This window comes from Peromyscus leucopus, chromosome 13 (assembly GCF_004664715.2).
Source record: "Peromyscus leucopus breed LL Stock chromosome 13, UCI_PerLeu_2.1, whole genome shotgun sequence".
Taxonomy (NCBI): Eukaryota; Metazoa; Chordata; class Mammalia; order Rodentia; family Cricetidae; genus Peromyscus; species Peromyscus leucopus.
In genome coordinates, this window is record NC_051074.1 from 51,791,825 (window position 1) to 51,802,507 (window position 10,683).

The 10,683-nt window shown below is 43.2% G+C and overlaps 1 protein-coding gene across 28 annotated transcripts in view; it reads right to left on the reverse strand.

Annotated features, from left to right (window-relative positions):
• Positions 1-10,373, reverse strand: part of Abi2 (abl interactor 2) — an 86,615-nt gene extending 76,242 nt beyond the window's left edge. For 14 of the 28 annotated variants that reach the window (XM_037210374.1, XM_037210365.1, XM_028856378.2 and 11 more), the window contains exon 1: positions 10,119-10,372. In XM_037210374.1, coding sequence (XP_037066269.1) covers positions 10,119-10,235 — 117 coding nt within the window. In that variant the 5' untranslated portion in view covers positions 10,236-10,372. Of the gene's footprint in view, positions 1-10,118 lie in introns of all 28 variants that reach the window. The other 14 variants (XM_037210371.1, XM_037210360.1, XM_037210370.1 and 11 more) reach the window with 2 other exon arrangements.
• Positions 10,374-10,683: the final 310 nt, after the last annotated feature.

Here is a 10,683-nt window from a genome sequence, read left to right on the forward strand (position 1 = left end):
GCTGCTTCAGCTCTGCTACTTGGATTTCCCCACCATGACAGACATGAACTGTGACCCAGAATGACCCCTTTCTCCACTAAGGTGCTTTTGTCAGTCGGGGAATTATTTTTATCATAGCAACAGAAAAAGAAACTAAGATGATGTTCTATGCCCAATTGTTTTGTTCTGTTTGTTTTGGGACAGGGTTACTCTATGCAGCCCTGAACTCAAGAGATTCACCTGCCTCTGCCTCCTAAGTACTGGGATGGAAGGCAGGTGCCAGCACACCTGGCTCTATGCCTATTTTTTAAACTTGGTTTAAGGTTTATATGAGTGATTTATACTTTTAGTCTGGTGCATTGTTCTTATTATCGTTGCTTCTTTTGCCTGTACTTTGGTGCTCTGTCCAAACAAAAATTGACAATACCCATATGAAAGAATCATAAACTATTAAGTTTATTAATTCAGTTCTTACATTTGATTAATTCTTTAATCTACTTCAGGTTAATTTTTTTTCAGTTTTGTGTGTGTGTGTGTGTGTGTGTGTGTGTGTAAGAGAGACAGACAGACGGACGGATGGACACACATGCCACAATACATGTGTAGATGTCAGAGGATAACACGGGAATCGGCTCTCTCCTACCATTTTTATGTGGGTTCCAGGAATCAAACTCAGATGACCAGGCTTGTGCAGCAACAACCTCATGCACTGAGTCAGCTTACTGTGCCCTCAAGTTCAGTTCTGTTTTAGAATATAGAGTCCAATCTCATTAATTCACATGTGGACACTGTTTTCCCAATAAACTACAGAGACTATCTTTTCCCTGTTGGATAGTCTTCATTTTATATCAAAGAGTAGTCAACAACGTATTTCTGAGCTCTCTATTATGTTCTATTGTCTTAGGACTACTTTATGCTGGTACCATGCCTTTTTGGTTACAACAGCTTTGTAATATAGTTTGAGAAAATAAAGTGTGAGGCCTCCAATTTTGTTATGTCAAGAGGGCAATGAGTATCCAGTCTTTGAAGTGCCCTATAAATTGAGATTTTTCTGATTTTTGTGAAAAATTCTACTGGAATTTTTAATGAGTGATTACACTGCACTTACAAACAGCTTTGGGTAGTATGGGCATTAACAATCTATGATCACAAAAATCTTCCACTTATTTGTATCTTACTTTCATAAATGCCTACAGTTTTCAGTGTACAGATCTTTCACCTCCTTGGTTATTCCTAAATTATTCCTAAGCACTTTATTCTTTTTGATGGTATTATAAAGGATTATTTCCTTAATTTTTTTCATGTAGTCTGCTGTTAACATATGGAAATATATGACTTCTGTGTGTTACCGTTTATACTGTAATTTACTGAATTTGTTATTTTAATCTTTTTGATGTTATTTTTAATCTTTATATTTTTCTATTATAGGATCATAGTTTTCTGTCCCACTGTCACCAAAAAAAAGGAGGAGGAGAGGAAGAAAAGAAAGGAAGGAAGAAAGGAAGGAAGGAAGGAAGAAAAAGAAGGAAAGAGAAAAGCAGTTATCTGTAAACAAAAACTACTTTTCCAGTGTGCATATCTTTTATTTCTTTTTCTTTCCTAAGTGGCCTGACTAGGACTCTAGTACTTCTCATAAATGGTGTCATGTTTAATAAACTATGAGCAGCTATAGAGATGGCTCAGTGCAGAGATGGCACTGGGTGCAGAGATCTCTGTGTAGAGATGGCTGCTCTTGCAGAGGAACAGGATTCAATTCCAGCCCTTGCTCACAACCATCTGTAACTCCAGCTCCAGGGGATCTGATGCCCTTTTATGGCCTCCATGAGCGCCAGCATATATGTGGTGCACAGATACGTACATAGGCAAAACATGCATACAAATAAAAATTAAATTAAGTAAAATAAAATTAAAAACTATGACAGGGAACTCCTAATTCAATTAATAAACTTTCAGCTTTTCATGGTTGAGTGTGAATTAGCTTGGCGTTGTCATAAATGTCTGTAACAGCTATACAAATCACACCTGACAAAACCAAATGTGGACAAGGATGTAGAGTAAATGACCTTTGCTGGTAGGAATACAAAATGATACCCAGAAAAGAGTGGTCGTTTCTGTAAAGTTAAGCAGTTTTACCACGTGGTTCAATAAGCCCTGTTTTGTTTTGTTTTGTTTTGTTTTAAGCAAAAGGAAACAAAGCATGACCTCACCTAAGCTCCTGTTGGATTCAGAAGGTCCACTATTTGTAGAAAAGCAGCAAAAGTCAGGTCTTGTACAAAGCCAAGGAAAACAGTGCCACAGATCTACACCATGGATGACCGACACTCGTGAGGAACTAATGCCGTCCTACAGCTGGGATTTTATAGCCATGGCTCCACCAACAGCAGTGCAGGCAGGAAGCCGTGTTCCATCACAACCGGGGGACAGGAAACTGACAGCCTTCTTGACAGACCAGAAAGTGAATGAGAAACGGCTCTGTGGCAGCTTCCCACAACCCTCTCATCTCACAGCACAAAGGGAACACAAGTGCTCCGCTGAGTCCCACATTTAACTTCACCAGAATGGAATGAGGGAAGGAGCCATTCACTTACAATTACTCAAGAGCCACCTGTAGGCAAATGGTTACAGCAGTATTGATCATTGGATAAAGCTAGAAACAATCCAGAAATAAAGTAACAGAGGATTCAATAAACTCTAATTCTTCCACATACTGCAAACACCCCCTGTCAACAGAACAGAACGGAATGACACAGCGCTGGTGTTCAAATACAGTATGTTAAGTGCAGGAAGTCAAACAGAAAGACTAAATGATCAGTTTAGAAGGCATTGTGAGAAAGGCAAAAACTACAGGGAGAGAAAACATTGTGTGTGCCAAAGGCTGGAAATGAAAGGAAGGACTGAACACAAACGGTATAAAGAAAAGCTTGTGCCGGGCGGTGGTGGGGCACACTTTTAACCCCAGCACTCGGGAAGCAAAGGCAGGCAGATCTCTGAGTTTGAGGCCAGCCTGGGCTACAGAATGAGTTCCAGAACAGCCAGGTCTACATAGAGAAAACTTGTCGGGGGGGGGGGGGGGGGGGGGGGGGGGGGGGGGGACGGGGGACGGACAGACGGATAAAACAAACAAAAAGAGAAAAGAAAGCTTGTGTGTTATGGAGGTAATAAGAGTATGACAGGTTGTCCTTTGGCTGGTTGTTGTTTTTGTTTTGCTGTGCTAGGACTTGAACCCAGAGCCATACTCATTAAGATAGGTACATTTCCACTGAGCTACACCCCCAGGGTCTGACTCGGTAACAGTTCATCAAAACTCAGTTTGGGGGGATTTATGTGGAATATTTTGCTAGCATGATGTATGTGTGCCACATGCATTCCTGGTGCCTGCAGAAGCCAGAAGAGGGCATTAGATGCCCTGGAACAGGAGTTAGACATGTTTGTGAGCCACCGTGTGGGTGCTGGGAATCAAACCCAGGTCCTCTGCAAGAGCAACCAGTGCTCTTAACCATTGCACCATCACTCCAGCCCCAAAGTAATTCATATATAAAAGTAATTCATATATATAAATATATATAAGTAATAATACATACTATTTCATGAATCCAAACTACAAACTAGTTCCATAAAAATTCAATTATAAAAAAGCATTTTAAAAAATTCTAGTAGCCTAATTCTTATCCATCTATGAAAAGACTACACTTACACTCACTACCAGAGTTTCCTGAATTTTAAAATAAAGTCAAAACAGCGTATGCTCAAAACTATCTACACTAGATATTCTATGAATAAGTAAAACAATTTCACCTATAACTACTTTCTAGGAGAGAAAAGACTCTGGATAAAGGAAAACTATCACACATTCATACGTTGTCCTATCACAGAAAAGAAACAGTAAACATAAAGGTTTTCAATGTTTGGGCAAAGGGACAGTTTATAGTGGTCAATGCTTCAAGAAAAGGCAAAACAAGATACTGCTAAAAACCCTGTACCAACATAAATTACAAAGCTACGGAATGAAATTCCATAGCAAGAAAACAAGGTATATACAAACAACATTTTTAAAAGAGCAAGGTGCTCAGGGTACAATGTAGTCTATTTTGTAGTCTTGTCAAAGGTATTAATAATGACAGGTTTGTCACTGAAAACCATTCACCAAGATGTTTCTCCTGGAAATTAGGATTACTTTCTCAGAGGCTGAGAAGCATATAGTGTCCACCTAGTCGGTTCATTCCTCAGTGGAGGCCAAAGACAAAAATCAAGGAGAAGGCTGTAACTATCGGTATTCAAATTTCTACTCTCAATGACTTCCTTCTTCATGCAATTTTAAGTTCTTTTTGTTTATGTTTTCGTTTTTTGAGACAAGGTCTCACGATGTAGCCTTGGCTGTCCTGGAACTCACTACGTAGACCAGGCTGGCCTTGAACCAGGATCAACCTGCCCCTGCTCCTGAGTGTTTGAATCAAAGATGTGCACCACAACACCCAGCCTGCATTTTTAAGTACTTTTTAAGGTGCTCCATTTGTGAACTCAAAGCACAAGCACAAACTCATTCCTGTAAGTACTGGGACAACCAGAAAAGAAAGGCAGTCCTGACATTAGTATTGTTAAATGTTTCTCAGCTGTACACTGTGACACATGCCTGTAAATCTGGCACACGGAAGGAGGCTACGACACGCGGAAGGAGAGGCCACAGCATGCGGAAGGAGGCTACGGTAGAAAGACTCTGAGGTGGAGGTCAGTAAGGCTACACAGCAAGATTCTGTCTCACAAAGTGTCTTCTTAGAAGAAAGAAAAAATCAAAATCGTTCTCAAAAGTTTAAAAGGTAATATAGACTCTAAATCCATTTCTCTAGAAATATGTAACATCATTTACCAAAAATATTAGGAATATAGATGCCACATATGTATTAAAGATGACTGGGTAATTTTTAATTCCTTTAATATCTAGCCACTTTATATTAATTTTTCAAACTAAGCATGCATTCTAATGGCATTCATTAAGCTAAAAATTTTAATCTTTGCCAGGTGTGGTGGCTCAGGGTTTGTGAGAAGCAGAGGCAGGAGACTCTCTGATTGAGGACAGCCTGGTCTACAGAGTGAGTTCTAGGCCAGTTAATGCTACATATAAAATCTTGTCTCAAAAAAACACAAAAAACTTTGCATCATTTTACTAATTACCTTTTTATGAAACTCTTTGATAATGAACTGTATTTTATCACCTTACAAACGTTTCATGTTGTTTTTAATGAATTATAGCAGTGTCCATGTTGACAGAGAAAACTATTAGTGAAATGTTTTCTTTTGTTTAAAAAAGAAATATTTCAGAAAAAAATTAAGGTAACCTCTCAATTTTTGTTCCAAATAAATCTATCTCATAGGATGACTCTGCACTTAATATAATACACATATATGATTTTCTACCTACCTATATGAATTATCACATAAAAGAAACAGTTAATTTTATTTAACTAAAAATTGTAAAGATGGACACATTGATTTTTCATATTTACTGTAGGAAAGCAACAAACTTATTTAAAACATTAAAGTGAATCACAAAATTCTTTTAAAATGTCTTAGTTCCAAGTTAATCAAAAAAAAAAAATTTTTGGACATGCAAAAAGCTCTGGTCCACAGCACCACACCTAACTGTGGAGAGTGGTGCATGCCCACATCCCAGTACTTGGGAGGCAGAGGCAGGAGGATCGGAAGCTCAATGTCATCCTTAGCTACACTGCAAGTTCAAGGCCAGTCAAGAGTAAGACAAGCGGGGAACAGTGAGTGGCACAAGCCTTTAATCCCGGCACTTGGGAGGGTGAGTTCGAGGCCAGCCTGGTCTACAGAGTAAGTGCCAGGATAGCCAGGGCTACACAAAGAAACCCTGTCTCAAAAAAAAAAAAAAGTAAGACTTAGTCTCTTAAATTTTTTTAGCCAGGCAGTGGTGGCCCACACCTTTAATCCCAGCACTCGGGAGGCAGAGCCAGGCGGATCTCTGTGACTTCGAAGCCAGCCTGGGCTACAGAGTGAGATCCAGGAAAGGCGCAAAGCTACACAGAGAAACCCTGTCTTGAAAAAAAAAAAAATTTTTTTAAAAGAAGGGGGGGATACCCCTGAACATTTTCTACAGGGTTAGGCATTCCATATTTACATTAATAAGGGAAGAAAAGAAACAAAGGTATTAGAAGTATGGCAGCAGAGTCTGTACTAAATTAATTTGGCACTTTTTTTTCTTTTGTGTGTAAACGCCACACCTTCTTCACTGAGGAAGGGTCTCTCAGCTGACCCAGAGCTGGTCAATATGCTGAGTGTAGCTAGTTAGCTTGCTGGAACTGCAGGCAACCACAATGCCCACCCAGTACTAAGAAGCTTCTAGGGTGTGAGCTCCAGTCCTCACCCTAGGTTGGTTGTACAGCAAGTACTTTAGCCACTGAACCACCTCCTCTGCCCCCCCCCCAAGTCATTTTCAGTAGCGAGAAATAACAAGCAGGCCAAGCAGGGGAGGCAGCGTCTGCACTCAGCACCCAAAGGCCAGGTCAGGCACAGGCAAGGTGAGGAACCCAGTCTCAAGAAACAAACAATAAGTCAGACTTCCAAGTACTAGCAAACTACAGTCACAATTCTTATCATCACACTTTAGAAAAACAACTTTTCACCAGGCACAGCTGTGCATGCCTTTAATCTCAGCACTCAGGAGGCAGAGGCAGGAGGATCTCTATGAGTTCCCAGACAGCCAGAGCTGTTACAAAGAGAAACCCTGTCTCAAAGGGAAAAAAAAAAAGAGGAAGGAAGGATGGAAGAAAAAGAAAACAATTTTTCCTGTATCCTAGAAGCTAGTAACATAAAACTCTCTAATATTTTATTAATAACATTTAAAATTTCAATGTTCATTATATCCTAGAAAATAACTTTACATTTATTTGTGTGTGTGTAAAGTGTGTGTGTGTAAAGAACTATAGCCACTATCTGATCTCTCCTAATGCCTACTGGTATATAGCAAATGTAATTTGCTAAGTAAGAAACATTTTAAAAGACTACAAGTACTTAAGACAACACAATTATTTCCTTTCCTTTTGCTCAAATCTTACACTAATTATAATTTACAATTAGTGTATTTTTTTTTTTTTTTTTTTGTCGTTTTTCCAAACAGGGTTTCTCTGTGTGTAGCTCCGGCTGTCCTGGAACTCACTCTGTAGACCAGGCTGGCCATAGAGATCCGCCTGGCTCTGCCTCCAAAGTGCTGGGATTAAAGGCGTGCGCCACCACCATCCAGGCCTATTAGTGTATTTTTATTTGCCTATTTTATTTCCTAGACATAAAACCAGATATTTAACACCAAATAACAACAATTATACATGATCAACATATTTTGTTCTTCCTTAAAAGTTACATTTCAATACAATGAAATGAGTGTTGAGTTAGTTAACTGGAGCTAGAAGCTAAGACACAATGCCATAAAAGGGTGAACAGACCATTTGCCCAGTGGTCCTGCCAATTAACTTTCATGTATCATAGGGTCACAGACAGCATCAGGACCCCTGCTGGTCAGTCCTTTGGTCCTGTGCACAGCTGGCTCAGCACTAATCAACTATCACCACCAGTTCTAGTTATCACGTAAGTACCATCCTGGGAGAGTACAGCAGCAATACATCCAGTGAACCCCGAAGCAGAGGATAACCTAAGGAATCAAAGTGTAAACTCTATGTCAGAGGCTAAATCAAGAATACAGATGGTTCAAAATTCAAAATCCATTTCTAGGAAATCAGTATTTATCCTTTTACAGTGGGTTGAGTATAATTCAATTGGAGAGTGTATTCTTAGCACGTACAAGACCCTGAGTTCAACCCCAGCACCAAAAATGAACAAGTAAATAAATAACATGCCAACTTTGACACTCTTCTCTTTCAGCTAGAATAATTTATAAAATTTAAGACAATGTTCATCTTTCACTTTTCCACTTTATCAGTTCATGTACTTTTCCCTTTATGTGGCAATTATAACCTAAAATTAAAGTAACATTCATCTTTCAAAGACAGGCAACTCTGTTTCTTATTAGTTGGCCACACTGCAATCCAATCACTTTTTCATCCCCATTTTCATCTTATGGGAATGACACTTTCCCATAAGATGATACACATGGCGACAGAATTAGTCTTTTAGGTTTTGCCTCTCCTAGCAGCTGTGAATCCCTGAAAATAACCATAGCCTTCCTACCCACAATCCACTACGAGGTATAAATTAACTCAGTATCCAGTAGGGGTTAGTCCTAGGACACCCCACATACCGCACCCATCAAACCCTCCATCCCAACATCTTTGGATACTCAAGTCCTTTACATAAAACCACATAATATTTACATTACCTATCACACATCCTCCCCTATACTTTATATAATACCTAATAAAATGTAAATGCCATGTAAGTTAATTGTTACACTGTTATTTACAGAATGACAAGAAAAAGGTCTGTCTGCATTTATACAGAGGAAATATTTTCAATCACCAGTTGAAATCACCAGGACCACCAATGTAGGACCCTCCAACAAGGAGGGCTGATGGTATATGGTATAAGGATGGATTTAATTCCCTCACAGATCAGCCTCTTGAACTACATTATATACCCCTGGAGACTTCAGGCATGTACCATCAACAGTTCTGGGCCAAAGAAGACTAGTGAAATTAAACCAGAAAACCTTTTCATCATTTCCACACCGCTCTGTATTAGCAAAGCATCTAACAGACAGACATTTGTGAGGGTTTGGTTTTGGTCTTGAAATGCATCTTTAACCCTAGCACACTTTCTTCCTTCTGAACATACACTTTCAACCACTTCTTTGAAGGGGAAAGGATTCCATCATGTCCGATTCGTTCTCCAAGACAAATGTTTGCTACACAGTGACAGAGCTCAGTGCATGTGTAATCAAACAAAATCTAAGGGCATCATCTTTGATTAACCACGTGGTCCTCAGAAAACTTAACCTGTAAATTACAGTACTTTAAATATATAATTCATACTAAGAACTGAGAATGCTTTCCAATATAACTGGTGTTAAAGAAATCTGCAGAGACCGGAGCAGGAACAAGAATGTTACAAACAGGTAACAGTTGAACACCTCCTTCCACTTTATCCAGAGAATTTAAATCAGTATATGGCCCGATGGAAAACAATAAATGCTGGATTTGCAAGCCATGAGTTAATTTTTAAAGCGTTGCTTTAATCCATAAGATTTTTACATTTCTCCATGACCAGCTGGTTCTCATCTCGCTCAGGCCTTCCTCCCACCCCACCTTCTCACCTTCCTACACACACACCCACTATGAGTCCCGGTGCCAAACCAATCACCATGGGGGGAAAAAAAAAAAAACTAAACCATGTGGTTCATTTTCCTAATTCTTTGTGAAAAATAGTCATAGTTCTTTTTCCCATAGGAAAATTACCTATTCTAACGGGGATTGGGGAGGAAAAGCAGCTCATTATCAGGCAGTTTCCCATTTCCCATAGGGAGAAAAATGGCATTAACCTGTAATAAGAGCCGTCCCACCGGGTCGTCCCCCCCCAAAAAAAAAAAATTAAACTTAAGGGTTAAAGAATTTTTGTTTTGTCTTCAGGGGGGCTTTGACAAGGGAAGGGAAAACTGAAGCAATCCACTCTGCAGGAACAGGACCCCTTAAAGCCCCCCTCCGACTCGGGCAGGCAGGAGGTAGGTACCCCATCCCTGCACCACCCACAACCCTGCCACCCGAGCAGGATCCCGTTATCCACCGAGCGCCGCCACTCTCCCCCTCCTCCGCCCTCCGGAACCCTGACAGGCGAGTGCGGGGGCGACGGGGCAGGGACCGGGGAGGCGGGCCGCGACAACGCCAGGCACCGGGGACCCGCACGGGGCTCCGGGGACGGGGGTTGGGGGGGGGGAGAGCACGTCCGACCGGACCCCGCCGCTTCCTGCAGCCACCGCCGCCGCCGCCCTCGTCCCCGCTCCGTCCCCACCCCGGGGCCCGGGCCGGGGCCGAGCCCGCCCCGCGCGCGGCCTCCTCGGCTCGCCGGCTCGCCCCGCGCACCCCCCACCCCCGCGCCCCGGCGCACCGGGGAGCCGGAGGGAGCGAGGGAAGCGGGGACGACGGGGACGGGGACGGGGACGACGGGACGCGTCGCACCTGGATGTAGTTGTTCTCGCAGTAGTCGGCCACCCGCTCCAGATTCGTGTAGCTGTCGAAGAGGGCCCGGCGGCCCCCCGGGATCTCCTCCTCCAGCAGCATCTGCAGCTCCGCCATCTTCACATCCTCCGCCGCCGCCGCCGCCGCCTCCTCCTCATACAACCCGCAAGGAGGCAGCGGCCGCGACGCCCTGAGGAGAGGAGGAGCGGAGCGGAGCGGAGCGGCGGCGGGAACCGGGAGGAGCGAGCGAGCGAGCGGCGGCGGCGGCGGCGCTCTTCCCCCTCCCTCCTCTCCTCTCTCTCCTCAAGCGCGCGGCTGCGGAGCGGGGCGGCGGGGACGGAGGCGGGGCGCGAGCCGGCGGGCCGCCCGGACGGTCACCGCGGCGACGGGCGCGCGGGCGGCGAGCGGCGCGCGACGCGCACGCGCGCGCCCCCCTCCCCTCCCTCCCTCCTCCGTCCCCCGTCCCCCCCCCACTCCGAGCGCCCGAAAAAAGATTCCCACCCGCGCCGCCCCTCCCCCACTTCCGGCGTCTCCTAGCGACGGGAGGCGGGGGCCGGGATGCGCG